Here is a 19,313-nt window from a genome sequence, read left to right as displayed (position 1 = left end):
TTAAAGATAGTTTTGGTAAACCACTTGAAGTTGCAAAGTGTTCTCATGATACTATCATTGATGCCATGTGGCTACATTTCATGGATTTGCGAATGTTATGAAAAAAACATATGAAGGGTAACAGCACTGAATAAAGGTAACGGGAGTGAGAGGTTTGAATGAAATACCCATTTAAATGGAAGCCATGGTGCACAACTGAGCAAGCGGACAAATACTTTAGTGTCTAGTTTGAGAAACAGACACCTCACGGGTCAACTGGCAGCTTCATTAAATAGTACCCTCAAAACACTAATCACAATGTCAACAGTGCACAGGCAACACTGGAATGCTGGTCTTCTAGGCAGAGGTACCAAGAAATAGCCAGATCTCAGACTGGCCAATAAAAAGCTATGATGGACAAAAGACACTGGTCAGAGGAAGATTGGAAAAAGTGTTATGGACAGACAAATCAAGGGTTTGAGGTGTTCAGGTTAACAAGGAACAGCATTCATGAGACGCAGACCAAATGAAAAGATGCTGGAGGAGTGCTTGACTCCAACTTTCAAGCATGGTGGAGGCAATGTGATTGTCTGGGGTTGTTTTGGTGGTAGTAAAGTGGGAGATCTGTACAGGATAAAAGGGATCTTGAATAAGGAAGGCTATCACTCCATTTTGCAATGCAATACCATACCTTTGGACAGAGTTTGATTGGAGTCAATTTCCTCCTACAACAGGACAATGACCCAAAGCACAGCTCCAAACTATGAAATAACTATTACGGGAAGAAGCAATCACACAAGCTCATACTCCATACACACACACTTGAAAAAAGCATGCACACACAATTGTTACAGGTTTTATGTTGCTAGTCTTTTTCTTTGTGTTTTTTGCCAAATATAATGACCTCTGTTTTATCTTTGTTTATTTGAAGGAAGTGTCACATCCAGTTATTCGCACACAAACACAAGCTCATTCTTGTTACCCACTGTTCATTCCTGTTACTTGTTTCTTATTAAAAAAATAAAGCCACTTATTTTTTTTATTACAAACCCGATGCCAAAGAAGTTGGGACACTACAAATTGTGAGTAAAAAAGGAATTTACAAATCTCATAAACTTATATTTAATTCACAATAGAATATAGATAACATATTGAATGTTGAAAGTGAGACATTTTGTAATGTCATGCCAAATATTGCCTCATTTTGGATTTCATGAGAGCTACACATTCCAAAAAAGTTGGGACAGGTAGCAATAAGAGGCCGGAAAAGTTAAATGTACAGATAAGGAACAGCTGGAAGACCAATTTGCAACTTATTATGTCAATTGGCAACATGCTTGGGTATAAAAAGAGCCTCTCAGAAGTCAAGATGGGCAGAGGATCACCAATTCCCCCAATGCTGCGGCGAAAAATAGTGGAGCAATATCAGAAAGGAGTTTCTCAGAGAAAAATCGCAAAGAGTTTGAAGTTATCATCATCTACAGTGCATAATATCATCCAAAGAGTCAGAGAATCTGGAACAATCTCTGTGCGTAAGGGTCAAGGCCGGAAAACCATACTGGATGCCCGTGATCTTCGGGCCCTCAGACGGTACTGCATCACATACAGGAATGATAATGTAATGGAAATCACAACATGGGCTCAGGAATACTTCCAGAAAACATTGTCGGTGAACACAATCCACCGTGCCATTCGCCGTGGCCGGCTAAAACTCTATAGGTCAAAAAAGAAGCTGTATCTAAACAGGATCCAGAAGCGCAGCCGTTTTCTCTGGGCCAAGGATCCTTTAAAATGGACTTTGGCAAAGTGGAAAAGTGTTCTGTTGTCAGACGAAACAAAATTTGATGTTCATTTTGGAAAACTGGGACGCCATGTCATCCGGACTAAAAAGGACAAGGACAACCCAAGTTGTTATCAGCGCTCAGTTCAGAAGCCTGCACCTCTGATGGTATGGGGTTGCATGAGTGCGTGTGGCATGGGCAGCCTACACATCTGGAAAGGCACCATCAATGCTGACAGTTATATCCAAGTTCTAGAACAACATATGCTCCCATCCAGACGTCATCTCTTTCATGACAATGCCAGAGCACATACTGCATCAATTACAATGTCATGGCTGCATAGAAGGATCCGAGTACTGAAATGGCCAGCCTGCAGTCCAGATCTTTCACCCATAGAAAAAATTTGGCGCATCATAAAGAGGAAGGTGCAACAAAGAAGACCTAAGACAGTTGAACAACTAGAAGCCTGTATTAGACAAGAATGGGACAACATTCCTATTCATAAACTTGAGCAACTTGTCTCCTCAGTCCCCAGACATTTGCAGTCTGTAATAAAAAGAAGAGGGGATCCCACACAGTGGTAAACATTGCCTTGTCCCAACTTTTTTGAGATGTGTTGATGCCATGAAATTTAAAATCAACTTATTTTTCTCTTAAAGTGATACATTTTCTCAGTTTAAACATTTGATATGTCATCTATGTTGTATTCTGAATTTGAAACTTCCACATCATTGCTTTCTGTTTTTATTCACAATTGTACAGTGTCCCAACTCTTTTGGAATCGGGTTTGTATGTTAGGTTCGTTATTTAAACAATTGTATTATAAATCACATTATAGATTAAAAAAAAATATTGAGGTTGGGGTTGCATATGTTGGCTGCATATGTTGTGGCTGCATATGTTGTGACTTTTTACTTATAGATACATATCGTTTGGCCATGTAACCAATTATTTCCGTACAATACCTTCTTAAGGTTTCCATTAAGAAAAATACAATTGCCTGAGATTGACCTTAACACATATTTAATATTTAAACATGTGTGTTATTAGATACAGTGCTGAAAAAACAAAGAATGAAGTTTAATTTAATGAAAAGTTACAACATGCAAATGGCACTGATTCGGTGGAATGGCCCATATATACACACACAACAACAACATCTCTAGATAACAATCAGGAAGTTAAAGCTTGGTTATAAATGGGTCTTCCAAATGGACAATGACTCAGAGCATACAGTTAGGTCCGGTAATAATTGGACACTAAATATAACAAAGGAATAGCCTGTCCGTGTGTGTTTGTCTATATGTGTATATACACACACACATACACACGCAGACACATGCGTTTAAACATATGTAGAGACAAAAGACATGGAGATATTAAAAAAGACACAGATATTGAATCAGCATTTACTATGCCCCTTGACCTTCCCAATCTGACACCCAGATAAGATTTGTGGTCAGATTGGTTATCTGTCACAGTAATAGCCCACCATGTGCGTACAGGAGTGTGTCCACTCTTCCACCTCTGCATGCCTGTAAGCCATAAATGCATCAGACAGACACCTTTAGACTTGCATGACTAGACTAGACTAGTTACCGAATCATGTATCAGTGAAAATATGTATAGCTATAGACATGAACAAAGCTATCAAACAAAAATTTCAATTTACTTTTCGCCCCTAATTGCCTTATGTGATTTTTAGCCAACCTCAAACCACTCCAGGCATCCATCATCCATCCATCTCTTCCGGTTATTTTAAAAAGCAGAGGGGTGAGAGTGAACGAAGGGGTGGGAGGAGCCAAGAGTGATCTGAGGGAGGCCTTGGGTCTGTAGCTCCGGTCACATTAGTTGACTGCGCAGCACTGGGGAATTGCATTCCTGCCTGCCACAATAAAGTAATTGGAAGGCCGAGCAGAGCTGCTTGTCTGTGTTTTAGCTCACTGCTAGATGTAGGCTAATGGAAAACAAACAATAACATCACACGACTCCAACCCTGACTTAGTTAACCTCTGACCCATCATATAGCAGCAAGCCCATCCCTTAGTAAAGTGGGCGTGGTAATGATAAAGGGCAAACCAGACCTCTTACCTTTCACTTCTGGCACCAGGAATTACATCCAGCTTTCATCAGTGGCAGGGGTTGCAATTTGTGTTGCCAAACAGTGGCTTAGCCCTGACTCCACCCACACAAGATATCAAGACCCAAATCTATTGGATTATACACAAACATAATCCTTACAAACTCTGGTAGTCATTAAATTATTGCAGGATGTAAAATGTCTTACCACATGTATGCAGGGTTTCCCAAACCTATTTTCAGGTCCATCAGGAATTTCACGTTTTGGTTCCAACCTTAAACTTGTTTCAACCATAAACTAATCTGATTCAGTTAGTGAAGTAAACAGCAAGCCTTTGATTCAGGTGTGGCCTTTAAAGCCTAAGTCAGTGCTCCAGGAAGTTTCACTTTTTTTTTTACCTACAACTCTGCATACTGTGGGTGAACCAACTATTGGCTGAAATTATACAAAAGCTTGTAAGATTCACATTATTAAACATGTCATTTCATAAGCTGAGAATCTGTTGATAATCTAATTAACAAGAAGATTCTCCATGCTGACAGTGTTCCACTACTCAAACAAAATGCAGTACTTACTGTGAGGGACCAAAGTGCTCTCAGTTATCTCTAATTGGCAAGAGCTCTGTCTGTGTATGTTGGAATGTTTGCACACACACCTCTGTTCTCACATTTTCCTCAAAACCAAATGGAGGATAAGTTCAGAGGGGAGAAAACTAGCTTTTTCCTCCAATGTGTGTTGAAAGGAACACAAGAACAGAGGACACTAGTAGTAAGTCATTTAGATCATCCCTTTTGACTGTGTCCAAATTACCTATTTACAAACCCTTTGCAAAATAATTAGTATGATTAGTTGTAAGTCACAATTTACCCATAATTCATTGCGGTTTTGATCCTCTCCAAAACGGCCATTGCCTGATCAGAAGGTGAGCAGATGAGGTCACAGATGAACATTTAGAATGGATAAAACATTGCACAACAATAAACAGGGTGCAGGTGTCCATCTGGCTTTCATTGGTTTATTTTTAGTATCTTACACATGGATGTACGTACTCTGACTGGAATAAAGAACATTTCAGTGGTTCACGTGTCATTACATATGTGGCCAAATGAACAGATTGAAAGGTAAAGTGGGAGTTTGGATGTATACAGCTAATTAGTACTGAAAACATAATTTAAAGATTTTCAACCAGATGGGTTTTCTTTAGCAAACTATTTTTCTCCGACACATACTTGTGTTCCACACAGACACATAACCCACCAAGATTCAAAGGTCATATGAGTGGGTGGTTCAGAGCATAGAAGTATGTACATAGCTAATTGCTTGCCACAGATTCTTATTTGTTTTGTGGGATAATAAAAAGACTGGTTAAGCCAAGAGTAGCAGTTGGTCATGTTTCTTTGTGAACTAAGAGAATGATGATTAACAAGGTTCTTTAGAGTGTTAGGAGTGCAAGAGACCTTTTATTTGTCAGTGTCCAAACGTGTTCTGCTGTCCCTGTTCAGACTTACAGACTCCATGAATTGGCTCTGCCATTCTTAGAGTATGAGGGCTTGTCAGACAGGGATCAAACTGTATTGTATTGGCAGTTACTGATTGGCAGGTACTAATCTACATGTAAGAGTGTTGGTACATTTACCAAATTCTAGCTTGTTCGAATCCCTAAGCCAACTATGTAAGCTATGTAAAACGTTCTGGACAAGATCGTCTTCTAAATTTAAAAGGTACTTTTCTGCTATTAGAATGTCACACCAAAACAATAATTTCCCTAAATGGGTTGGAAGCTTGGAGAGGAGGGCTGAAATGATTTACGGAGATCTCCTCTATATAAAATTTAAAGACAGTAAAAAATTAGAAAATCACTTCAGCACAAAGTTAGTGTTTAGTAAGAATGTTTATTTAAAAATCGATAGTTTGATACAGAAATAGTTATCTATAATATGGGTGAATATGGACCAGACAACCAGTACTTCAGTCATGCTTTCATCTGATTTACCACTGATTCCAAAAGTACAATATCATAATTCCCCATAAATTAAGTTGTGCAATGAAAATAAACACTAGAGAGTAAATATTGTACACACAAAATAGAGAACAATTCAATAACAATTCATTATCTGAAGGCATCACACAAATTCCAAGAAATCAGTGAAAGTTTAAGGCCATTTTGTACAGTTATTTTCATAGATTTTCTTTTTCCAAAACACTCCATTATAATAAAAACCAAACCAAAGAAAACGGGTGCATCTCATGTAAAACTGTACATGCAAACATAGTGCACTTCATAAGGAAATAGGATGAGCATACAACATATTTTTGGATATCTTTAGTAAACAAAGATCACGCGAGTGAACTCCAATGGTCTGTCAAAACACTGACGATATGAAATCCTAACTAGCATGTTCCATGCGCGCACGTACGCACGCACGCACGCATCCCGGTGTTTGGCAGGTAGATGGCAAGAGTCGTGGCACTACCAGAGAAAGATAGCAAAAGGAAGATCCTTTTGGAGGTACTGAAACATGACACTGACAGCAGTGCACAGTGCTGACCAAGGTGTGAAAGAGAGTGCATGTTTGCACACAGACCCATGTCCAGATTCCATCAGTGGCCTGTGGGTGGTTAATAGGACCCTATAACTGAGCTCTGGGCTGTGACCCAAAGTCCTACTGATGCAGCTCCGCTCCGCTCCGCTACATGCACACTGGGAGAGTCAGAAAGGATGGGTTTAAGATGACACATAAGCTATTCCCCACGTAGGGGCCTTCATTTAGGCAAGAGACATGCGCTGCTATATGCTACTAGTAATGGGCAATTCCACAGTAACTCAGATCTGGGCAGACTATGGCCCGGGTCCCGAATGTGGCCCTTGAGCCACATTCAAACTTGACCATGGTAGGTTTGAGTATAAAATATATTTTTTCGTGGTCAGCGAATAGATTTTGGCAAAGAAATTGTGTAGAAAGAAAAATGTTTGATCACTGATTTTTTTAAACCCCAAAGCTCTAAGCGTTTGCCACCACTGCGATAACAGAATGACGCTTAGACAGCGAATTCACATGTCACAAATCAAGATATATGACTGACTGCAACACTAAACAAACCATATAAATCTATGCACATGGACCACAGACTCTTAATTTCCACCAAAAATATTTACAAAAACACATTTCGTTTAAGAGTGCAGATGTCAAATTTTTAAACAGAATGACGGTAAAATATCCTTTAGTTTGGGGTGACCTTGTTTTTTAACTAACCTGAATTAAGACTTAAGATTGTATGCAGAACAAATCGTCAGTCATGATATGCAGGAGTTTCAAAAAATCTATTTTGGTTGGTAAACTACAGGAAGCGTAGTGGATGAACACCTAGTAACAGACTGACACAACAAAATGACATTATGAGTCCCTGATCTGTGCTTTACAGAAAGGCATTATGATGGATAGACCTATTCATTGTGAGGTGTCCTTAACAGATATCTTCCCTAGTTTATTCTTCACATTGTCTATTATTCTAATGAGCCCCACCACTTACAAATAAGACCAAATGGTTCAACATTTTTGATTAGAGATGAAAGCCATTGAAAATTACATGAATACAAAGCCAAGACAAAAAAACCTGTGTATGAGTGTGTATATATACACACAGATACAGCACTGCACATAAATATTTGCACAGTGACAGGTTTTGTTGTTTTGGCTCTGTATCAGCACACTATATTTGAAATGCAAATGACTGTCAGCTGTAAACCATGAACCGTGTAGGATTTACAGCTCTTAAATAAAATACTCATATTTAGTACTTGATTGCAAATCCTTAGCGTTTCATAACTGCTTGAAATCTGCAACCGATTAACATCACCAGAGGCTGGGTATCGTCCCTCCCACCCCTCTGCAATCTTCAGTTCCTGTTTGTTCCTGGGAATTTTTGCCTTCAGTCTTGTCTTCAGCAATTAAATTGCATGCTCACTTGGATTCAGGTCAGGTGACTAATTTGGCCAGTCAGGAATATTTCATTTTTTGGCCCTGAAAAACACCTTGGTTGTTTAAGCAGTATGGGGTAATTTTCTTGTTGCAAGGTGATGTGCCGTCTAGTGAGTTTTGAGGCATTTGGTTGGATCTGAGTGGACAATATGTTTCTGTACACATAATTCATCCAACTGTTCTCGTCAGCAGTTCCATTAATAAAAAGACAAGTGAGCCAGTTCCAGTAGGAGCCATATATGGCCCAAACATAACACCTTACAGAGAAGTTAGTATGCCAGTTCCTTTGTTCCCTCCACTCTCCTTCTGCCATCATTTTGGTACATATCAATATTTGCATTGTCTGTCCACAATAACATATTTCAGAACTCTGCAAGCTCTTTTTTTGTGTTTAAGTTTTTGCACCTTGCAGTCTAGCCTCTGTAGTTCGTCTGGTGAAGTCTTTCTGTCAATGTCAGACGCTGACACATGCCTACCTCCTACGGTGATCACAATCTGTTGGTCTAAGGTAACAAGTAATGTACCAATGCTCTTTGTCTTAATGTGCCAAACAGTTGACTTTGGCAGGCCTGATGTTTTGGCTTTGTCACCATTCAATGCATTCTGATTTAGCCGCATGGCCAGCTTGACATCCATTGACACTTCTTTGGTCCCAATGTTGTCAGACACCAACAACCTACTCCAAATGCAAAGCCTCAAAAAGGCTAAACATTGAGAGCCATCGTGTGCATCCACTAACGATGCAAACAAACACCTCTGCCTTATAAGAAACCACTGTAAAGCAAATTGTCCAAATACTTTGGAGCCCTGTAAATGGGGGAATATATAGATCAAATATGGTTATTTCTTACTGGTTCATCCGATATGGATAGAAATTTATCTAAATTAAAGCTAACAGTTTGCACTTTAACCCCATCACTGCTGTATCATTTCAAACCCAACATGCTGTAGTACTGAGCCAAGACTACAAAACTTGTGACAGTGTTCAAATACATATGGATTGAACTCTACATGCCTTAATTTCTTAAACATATAAAATAGAGGGTTAGCTTTCATTTGTGCTCCTATGTACTTTGAATTTTGATGGAACTTCCCTGCTAAAATAGCGTTTTGACATAGAAAACATTTTACAGGAGATAAGGGCTTATAGACTAAGCAACTGTAATAATCACACAAAAGGGAGCCTAAACCTTGACTTTAAACTTGTGTAATTATATATATTAAAATAAATGACAACTTTCTTTATATTTACATTTAACGTTTTAGGTATTTAGCAAATGGTCTTATCCAAAGCGATTTACAGTAAATGTATAAATTGTAAAAGAGCAAGGTGAAACAACAAAGTTTAGCAGAAAGTGCATTCTAATCAATAAATTAGTTATTGGCAAAGGTCAGTGCTGGAATGAAGACCATACAAATAATAAACAGAAAAAAATCTATGGCAGGTTAACAGACAGAGGTGTCAGTGGAACTATTTTATGTACACTATGAAAAGGTGAGTTTTCCGATGTTTTTTGAAGGTCGGTAGAGTTTAGACTGCGTGGATTGGGAACTGCCCCCAGGGGGTGGGACCACCAAGAGGCCCTCACCTCATCTGGCAGGCTGTACCAAATACCAGGACCATGATGGCTGAAGGCAGGCTTACCAAACATGTTAGTTCTGGCTTCTGAAACAACGAAAACCAATCTGACTGACACAGTCAGGGAGTGTTAAAAACCCTATCAGACAAGTCATTCTTAAACTAATAGACAACCAATGCAGGGACTTTACAATAGGTGTAATGTGTGCTATCTTTACAGTTTTCGTTAATATACATGCTGCTGCATTCTGAATTAATTGGGGTATATGGCAAATAGCTAGGATTTCATATGATACAGTCAGGCTAGCCCCAGCTAAAATTGTCATAGAACCAATATCAGAAGCTGATCCCTTTCAAGTCAGAGAAAAACAGCCTGAAGACATTAGTGACAGAAAGTAAATATCTGAAATACAGTGAGTGTCAACTTTTTTAACAAGAAGGCAGTGTATATTATAAAAATCTATAAAATCTATATACATATGTTTTGTAAAGCATGTGGTCTAAATCCACAGACTGCCGTGTTGAATATACCATTATGAGGTTATTCTCTGTCCAGTCTAGCCAACATCTGTGTAGTTTAACGACTTCAGGTCAAACCAGGTATGTAGCACTAATGTCCATCGTCTCCGGACAACCTGTGATGGTTGACTCTCTCACCTTGTCTGCCACCCAAAAATGATTGGCTAAAGAGACTTAATCCCATTTGAGCACACAGTTGTCCAATCAAATGTGTATGAGGCGAATCCACTGATCTGCAATGAGACAGGAGGAAGACTTGCAGAAAGACAGAAGCTAGGAGTGATTGTGTGGTTGAATTGTGGCAGTCACGATATGGCAACAGACAGCCAGCTGACAAACAGTGGAACACATGAATGCACACATGAACAAACTCAGACGGTAAAAACGTTTGACCCTGGAGGCCACGATCGGTCTTATAGGGGAGTAGAGACGCGTATTTGGATTGGACATAGGTTTGACACACCCTGGTTTAAGTAAATACATATTGAGTTGGAATTTCTATAACTTTGATATGGAATATTAAAATGTACCCATCAGGACATACATGACCCACTACCTCAATTCAATAGTAAGTGCTTTCGAATTGAGAAAATCACTAGCTATTGTAACAACAATTTTAAGTATTAATATGAAATAAAAGGCAGTTGTTACAGAAACTGTTAATCCATTAAGACAGCAGATACCCTGGTTATAGTAAATTAGAGGATTAACTGAGAATATCTGTTAGAGGCCAGGAGTTCCTCCCGGTCAAATCATTTGTTAAGGTTAAACTCCTGCCCCTTACTGGGTATTCTTGCTTGGCATTATGGGATGAGAATTACAACATTTAGGAAGAACAAGTTGTCATGATGACCACCAAGCATCATCTTGGGTCAACACGCTATAACAGATATATAAATCATATGTAACACACGGATTGGCACAACTCTACAGCAACTGCGATTCGAGGCTACGTAAAACAATCAACTTAAAAAGAGGAACTTCCAAGGCAATAAACTAGCTAATGTGGCGGCACATGAGAAAACCCCCAGAATGGAAGGTAAGCATCAGCGTTACCATTTTTGACCACTGGGCATCTGTCGCCTCACGCTGGACAAGAGCAACGGTAGTTGCTTTTTAATGGATTGGAAGGGAACGTGCCGTCGGTCGAGACACGGCGTGAAAACCTGTAGGCACAACGCAAAGCGACCAGCATGGGCAACCTACTGCCAAGGCAGTTTAGAAGGGAGCAGAATGACAGAGTAGGTGAATAAATATGGAACCCCAGAGCCTGAGAGCAGTGGCAGGCAGGGCAGTGTAGGACCACAATACATGCTCCAATGCTACACTCATGCAAAAGGACACATAGTATAATACAGTACAGAACGGCACGGTTTAGTATACTACTGTGGCTACCTGCACTGTTGCATCCTCAACCTAACTCCCGTGGCAAAGACAACACGCCGTGGGATAACGACCGAAGATCCATCGATATTCCAAATGTTCATATTGAAAGAAGTAGCTACGAGTGTTATATAAAAGTATACAACGGTATAAATCTTTATCAATAACATGTACTGTAAACGTTGAAGTGAGAGTTGGTAAAATAGACAGAGCAGAGAGAGAGAAAGAACAGAGAGAGACGGAAACAAAATATATTTCCAGTTATTTACAACAGTCAAGTGATTCTACATCCAGAGACTAGAACATTTTCGCCACTGAAAAAGGCCTTTCATACTTCCTTACTTCGTTCTTGACTCAGGAGTCCCTTCCCATGCAAGCTGGGAAGAACAGACAGTCCATATTCCAGGCATTCCTGGGTATGTCTTCATTGGTCGATTAACAGGAAGTCCAGACACTGGAACGCCCTGAACATTTTAGTAAACATGCCTTTGTTGGCCCATCCGCCTGTTCCACTACAGATTCCTTCAAATCTCTCAAAATAAGCATCCAGAACCTTGCCAGTAATTCTGCCCGTCAGTCAGTCTCCATAGTGCAACGAAAGAGAGAGAGAGAAAGAGAGAGAGCGCCAAGAAGGCCCCTCATATCACTGAGCAAGTGATGCAGAGGAGAGACATAGAAATATTTGAAGAGGTGTTGTTTAGTACCAGGGTCTCCAATCCTCAGATCTGGGTCTGAAGGGGGTGTCCAGGTGGCGTGTTTAAGGGATGCCCAATAGGGCTCTGCAGAGGGTGCCCTGGGGGGGTGTAAGGAGGGGGCGCAGGCGATGGCTTGATGCCCCTGGTCCGCATGTAGGAGAGGAACTGGTCAGGGATTTCAGCCAGGACGTCCTTAGCCAGACGGGCCATGCTCAGGATGTGGTTTCCTGTCCGGTCGATGTAGTCTCTGAACGGAACAAACTGGATGACGAGAGAGAACGGGGCTGGATTGAGTTACAGCACAGTCAATGTACAGACTAAAACAGGATTCCTTAAACTGCTAGATTTTAATATACTGAAAGATTTCTGTCTACGGCAATTTGGCAAAAATACTACAAAAATACTTCAGTTAGGGATTTGGAGAAGTAAAGCAGAAGTAATCTAGTTAGCACCAAGGTGGAAAAAGCCTAGCCAATTTGCTTTCAAAGCCTTTCATTTACCACATTTCTTGTTGCTACATACAAAATGTTCCTAGCAAAAGCCCGGTCTCTATCCAATCTAATGAGGCTGGGAGAGGATCAGAGACACAGTTATATCACAGAACTTAATGTCTAATGCGTCTCTTTCGGCCTGCATCCCTGAGTCCATGGCCGTGCTCAGTGGGGGCCCTGTCTGGGTGTGAAAGCCGCCAAATAGACACACTGGGATAGAGGGAGCAAAATGGAGCAACCGCGGTGTTTGTTTGCGTGGTTGTAGACCTCCTAGCCAGGTCCACAACGCCACAGCCCTGACGCTCCCCGTGTTAACAGGTCTGCTAACGAGCAGCAGCAGGATAATCATCCCTCTAACATGGGGTGGCAGGGGAAGTCAGGGGGAGGGAAGACGAGGAGAAGGTGGACAGGATGAAGGACTGGAGGAGGGTAGTTGAAGGAATAATGGAGAGAGGGAACGAGGGAAGAAAGAATTAACAGAGCAGGGGAATCCCAAGGCCTGATAGGAAATGGTACCTAATAGGCTATTAGCATATCATGGAGACCATAATAGCATAGCATGGAGGCTAGCCATTTACCATAATAGCATAGGAAAGAGGCCAAAACAGGGCTGGGGAAGGTTTGGGGTCTCTGTCCATCTGGTCTGATGAGAAGTAGCATAGCAGGTGGGCTGGGTCTGAACTTGGGCCAGATAAGCCAGCTGTCTGCATTTCTTACTACTGATCATTAAATCTGACTCCAGATATGACTACACGTTTCCTGTATTCATCTCAGGCAAATATTCAAATGTTTCTGCTTTCATCTTTGTCTGGTGAGGCGGTTACTGCTGAACTAGGTCTTCAGCAAGCAGAAACAAAAGGAGGAAGGATTAGGTCAGAAATGTCAAAACAGAATATTTATAAAAGCTTATAAACACATGGAAGGTCATAACATTTGCTCGATTCCATCATCAGGATTTGTTTTAATATTCTCATGTTGCTTGTGATAGAACTCTCTGCCAAGTTACTGTTCTTGCAATTGTTAAGCATTTTGTTCTTGAGTAAATATTGTAATATTCACTTGAAAGGCTATTTTACATTAACCTTTATGATAAACGTAAATGTATGTGTACTTGCAAAAATGTCTATTATGGTTTTATGTACGATTTTGTTGACTCCCCTTGGGATTTCCCTTCTTTTAGATAATTACGTTTATTTAAATACTTCAAGTACCTTTCACTTAATCCGCTGAACAAAATGTTCATATTTGTCGTCATCATATTCGTATATTACCGTGTTGTCTTGTAAATGTTATGCCTTTAGCCAGTTTGTCATTGTAAACAAGAATTTATTCTCAATCGGGTTAGATGGTTAAATAAAGATTAAATTATATTGATAATTTCTACATTCTACCATTTGTTTATTGAGCAGCATTGTCTGGATAGCAATGGTAAGTTATGACCTTTCCCCCTGTCGGTTTTGCTATGCAGACAGTTTGTGTTTGTTTGTGAGGCATATTCTACTGTTCCCAGCTCCCCAGCTATCTCACTCAAGAAATCTTACAGCGTAGCAGTGGAACAGACAGAAAGAACATGGCGTACCTGAACAATGTCTCTCTCTGCATATCTTCCCCTCGACGAGATCCTTACTTCATCCCCGTCCAACTCAATCATTGCTAAGGACAAAAATCCCATTGTAGTCATCATCTGGCCAGTGGTCAGGAATGTGTGTGTGTGTGTAGGTTTTACTGTTCTGGTAGGGACAGAAATCCCCACCAGGGTAGTAAAAGCAGAAACATCTTAACTCAGGTTAAGTTTAATGTAAGAGTTATAATTGGGTTTAGTAAACATTTGGGTTAAGGGTTAATAAGAAAATAGTATATTGAATGGGAATACATTTTGTGAACATAAATTCTTTTATCTGGCCTTACCATCAAATTCTGCTGGTCCCACCCCCACAATGATGATTGACATAGGAAGACATGATGCCTGGAGAGATGAGACAGAAAATAATTACTCAAAAAAAAACAGTTGATTCCCAAATTCTCGCCAGTGTCTGTAATATAAAGATGAGTCGGAATAAATATTCACAAGATTCTGTCAGACTGTCTGAAAGAATACTTTTATCATATTGACTATTGACTGACCTATATCGCCTGAAATGCAGCTTAGATTGTAAAGAAAGTTGATTCTCCGGGGTTCTGGGTTAGTTTGTGTAATTGTAAGGGAGCGTGTGTGTAGATATTTCAGGAGTATGTGTGTAAGATGTAGCACATTCTTGAGGGGTGTGTGGGACAAACACCTCTTGGAATTTGGGGATGAAAGATAAACATGTTGCCAAGTTGTGTTTGCGTGTGCTTGCATGTGGGCTGGTCTGTGTGTATTTGAGAGCGTGTGTGTATATATGAGCGTGGGCATGTTTTGGTTTACCAGATCAAATGAGAACAAATCCTTGTAGGTATAGTAAAACAAAAAATTACTTTAACAGGATATTTTCTGGTTCCTGCGAGGACAAAGTAAATGTTTGGCTTACAGTTTGGTTTGTAGTCAAACTTAAATTGAGGGTTTATGTTAAATTCAGGTTTAGGCATGCCTGCAGGGTAACTTAGTGCCCATGGGCTTTACAGGGCCTTCAAGTCTAAATAGACACAGTCTATTAGAACATGTTGTTTCCTTTCATTTATTTGATCCGAGTGGCGCAGGATGGTCCAGTGCTCTAAGCTTCTTCCTGTGGTACGCAGGTACTGCTGTAGTATTGGCTTTAAATCCAACCCACTGCTCTTCTAGCAAAAACTCTCCGCCCTTTCTCTGACCACTGTTTATGCCAAATAATCATTGAAATGTTACACAAGCTTATTGTTTGCTAGAGCTTATCCATTAGAAATGTGATCTTGGCGAGTTTCAATGTCCATCTTCAGCTTAGTCCCTATATACAGCTACAAAAAAGTCGAAAAGGAAGGTTTTGAGTGAGGAACAGAAGGGTTAAAATTAGGAGACCACTGCAAATTCAACGCTTCTGTTCCTCACAAAAAAATTTGCTTTTCTAATTATTTGGAAAGGAAAGAAAAAGGTGCAGTGATCTCTTGCTGTAGGTGTAAGAATAAATGTTAGAGGTTATTGAGATTAAAGTTAGGTTAAGGTTAGGATACATACATTGGTTTTGTTTTCTAGTCCCCACAAGGATAGAAATACACAACTGTGTGTGTGTATGAGTGTGTCAGTCTCCCACCTCTACATCAGCCTATGTGGAGTTAGTCTGACTGATGTGTTAGCCCAGGGTTGCAGAATGATAAATGATTTCATCAGAATCTGTCTGACTACTGTATCTTTCCTTAGGAAATTATTTTCGCTCTGCCCTCTCTTTACATTACATTGTGACGACTGGTCCCTCCTGACTACAGATATTCAAACGGTGATTTGTTCTTAGTCACTGGTGTGTAAGCTAGCCATCCGCTGATTAGGCCTCTGGATTCATTACCATCCAGGTTTGGGACAATGCTCTAATTACGTTCAAGTTATTTAGCAAACACTTGTATCCAGAGAGACGTACCGTAGTAACTGCACATACCCTGGCACGCTGTAGGGAAATCGAACCCATGATGTTCTCCCAACTGAGTTACACAAGACCCACCTCTATTCATGGTCATTTGAGTTGGCATAACCGCCCTGACGGTTGTCTCTGACAGTGCAGAAAACACAGCCTTTAACCCCCGTTAGGGAACGGGGCGAGCCCCGCCAGGCAGTGGAGAGTCGTTGTTCTTACGTTAACGATGGACTCCTTGGTCTGGGCCATATCCGAGATGACTCCGTCTGTGATGATGAGCAGGATGAAGTACTGAGAGCCGTCCTTCACGGACGCAGCGTACCTACAGGACAGAGAGAGACACGTGTCTTTGATTCATGAAAACCTACATTAAACATTGATTTATTTACAACCTGCAACCTTTCAAACCCGGCACGGACTGGCAGGTTAATAGGGACATTATTTCCCTCTTTTTGACTGTTTCCTGGACGACTCAATCACATGCAACACGGATGGAGAGAGACCACGTGACACCTGTGCCATTGGATATGAAGACAGAAGTGAATTGAACAGTTATTAAACGCGCAAGGAGCATGAGGCGAGGGGATAGATCGGTTATTATTGAAATGCGGGGGCGAGCGTAGAACGCAGAGAAAAGACACAGAAAAACCGAGTGGATTACAGAGGAGGCTGCCATGACAAGCAGCGTTTGGGGGGGAGAAGGGGTAAGGACCTGGGGTGGAGGATGGTGGAGAGTGGGAGGAGATTCTGACAGCCAAATACTAAAATATTGCTCTGTGTTAAACATTTCAACAGCTGCCTTCAAGCAAACAACGAACAAGCACACACATATAAATGTCTGTTAATCTCAGATTTTCTGACAGCACGGTAACTTCATTAAGGGGAAACTCATTAAGGTTCAAGATAATTGTCTCTCTGTGTGTGTATATGCGGTAAGCCGGCCTGTCCTTGTGTGGGTGACGGAATATGCAGCCAATGTTCTCACATACAAACAGGTTAATTAAAGAACAGACTGTGACAAAAGACACAGAAACATAGAATTTTTTTTTTTCGCAGCTCAGAAACACCTTTCCTGCGATCAATTATAAAGTTCTACATTAGAATGTTGGATCGCTATCAACATTTGTTCTTAACAGTAATGATCTTTAGAAGATGTGAGCGCTAAGAACTCCTTTGCACAAGTTGAATCTCTATTTGCATTGTCCTGGGAAATCTAGTGTATGTAAGAGCTTAGAAATCCTTGTTAAATTTCTGTTAGAAGTTTGTAGACTGCACCTGTTGCCTTTATGACTAAGAAAAATAAACTCATCAATCACAAGTTACATTTCTTTCTTATGGCCATATACACACACACTCAACTCTCACTGAAACAAAACAGTGGGTCGATACACACATTCAGGATATCTTATTTAGTATTGATCTACTGAATGATGGCATATGGCTCTGTAGAGGCAGGTATGCCTGGGAGGTTAAGCTGTGTATTGGAATTTGGTTTAAAATTCAATGAAGGTCGAAATACAGACGTTGACCTGCATTCATTATTAGAAAGTGCGTCTGTGTTTCAAATTAGGCAATTTACAGAGTGAATTCAAATTAATCCCAATCCACCCAGAAACTATAGGCAACATTATTGAATCATTTCACACCTTGTATTTAATCCATTGACCTGATTCTCGTAAAGGTGGTCCCGGTACGACAATGATGTGGAGAACCACATTTCAGAATGCACAACTCACTAGACTCAGTCCACAACCACACCGGACGCCACTCCCATCGGCTAAAAGCCAGAAGCAACTCTATTGGGCACGCAATATCGGACGACTGAGGAGTGGACACAACATTTCTTGCCGCGTAATGTTGGTGGACAGGATTCGGTGTAAGTAGCATGATCCCACTGACCAATCCTGCTTGGTTCTAACGGCACAGTTTGGTGACAGCGGTGTGGTACCAACCAGGCGCATCCCTTCACGGCGACAGTTAGCCCTTCGTCACATGGATACTTACGGTGCAAGCACGACAACGTCACAAAACACATACGGTCTCAGAACGGTTCCAGATACATAACAGCAAGTCGGGTTTACTTCAGTGGTCTGCACAGTCCCCAGACGACCAACCCAAGAGGGCAGAGTCGGGATGAGATGGAACAGACTTTTCACAGCATGAACGCACCGCCGTCCAATCTGCAGTAACATGCCATCAGGTCCGAATGGGCCAACACATCTGTGGCACGTTTCCAACACTTCTCAGAAACAAGGCTTAAATAATTCAGGTTGTTTTGGAGGTAAAGGTGTCCAACTCATTACAGGATAGTTGTACCGGGGTTCCAGACTAACTGAGTGTTTCAGTTAATGGCAGCACCATAGGATTTGGTCGCACATACCCCCCCAAAAAAATCTTAGATTAAATAAAACTGCATTTGCTCACTTTTTTTGTACACATAAATAAAGGATGCAGTTGTCATAATTAATTCCCCCTAGGGAGGAGAGACGGCGGGATGGAGAGACTGGCTCGTGAAATTGTTTCAGGAAAACAATGACTCACATTAACATTTCAGCAAATCATGACACTCAGGAAAAAAAAAGCATGAAGAGTTTATTCATTTATGAAGGTCAACAGTGATGCGGCCAATTAAAAATGCAATAAAGTCAAGTGAAAAGGTCACAAAATGTAACGATTAGGTCACAGTCTGGAGCACTTTGTACCTACAGTAATATAGAAGTAGGAGCCAAATTGTTGTTTTTTATATTTTAAATTCATTAACTTAACTCATTTATGTGTGTCTGCCCACTATTTGTCCTTGAAGTGCATATATCCCCCTCTACAGGCTGAGAGAAAGATCCAGAAAAAGGCCTACATGTTCCAAGGTTCGGGGTGGAGTGACAAAATGGCAGCACACAGCACACTTTTGACCTCGCTCAATCGCGCTAACATGCTAATCGTGCAACAAAGTTTGTTATTTTAGTTGGATTTAAATAAACATTTTGGTCGGCAAAAAATACTACATGTCATTGTTTTATTTTGTCTGTTAAAAGAAGATTGAATAAACAGATTCCTATTTTTCAACTACAATTCAAACTCTGGACATTGGATCTGTGTGCATCAAAACAACATTCAGCCCCAGTCAGTTGTGGCTAAAGGATCATAGGAACATTTATCTATTTTATTTGACAATTAGCCACTACAACAAGGAAAAATGGTGTTCGGACACAGGACTCCATGGTGTTTCTTAATACACTCCTACTGAGAGGATTACGTTGGTTCTCACTTTCTCTGTAAAAAAAGGAAGGCAACAGGTGTGGTTGTGG

The 19,313-nt window shown here is 40.6% G+C and overlaps 1 protein-coding gene across 10 annotated transcripts in view; it reads right to left on the bottom strand.

The window, feature by feature from the left end:
• Window positions 1-5,712: 5,712 nt before the first annotated feature.
• LOC105028206 (copine-8) overlaps window positions 5,713-19,313 on the bottom strand; it is an 89,922-nt gene continuing 76,321 nt past the window's right edge. For 9 of the 10 annotated variants that reach the window (XM_010900777.4, XM_010900779.4, XM_020042922.2 and 6 more), the window contains 4 exons: window positions 16,228-16,330; window positions 14,396-14,453; window positions 14,067-14,140; window positions 5,713-12,257 (listed from right to left, as the gene is read on the bottom strand). In XM_010900777.4, coding sequence (XP_010899079.1) covers window positions 12,021-12,257; window positions 14,067-14,140; window positions 14,396-14,453; window positions 16,228-16,330 — 472 coding nt within the window. In that variant the 3' untranslated portion in view covers window positions 5,713-12,020. The other variant, XM_020042924.3, reaches the window with a different exon arrangement.

The sequence above is a fragment of the Esox lucius genome, chromosome 23 (assembly GCF_011004845.1).
Source record: "Esox lucius isolate fEsoLuc1 chromosome 23, fEsoLuc1.pri, whole genome shotgun sequence".
Lineage (NCBI taxonomy): Eukaryota > Metazoa > Chordata > Actinopteri > Esociformes > Esocidae > Esox > Esox lucius.
Note: the sequence above shows the minus strand (reverse complement) of the source record. Positions and strands in the feature narration are given on the sequence as shown.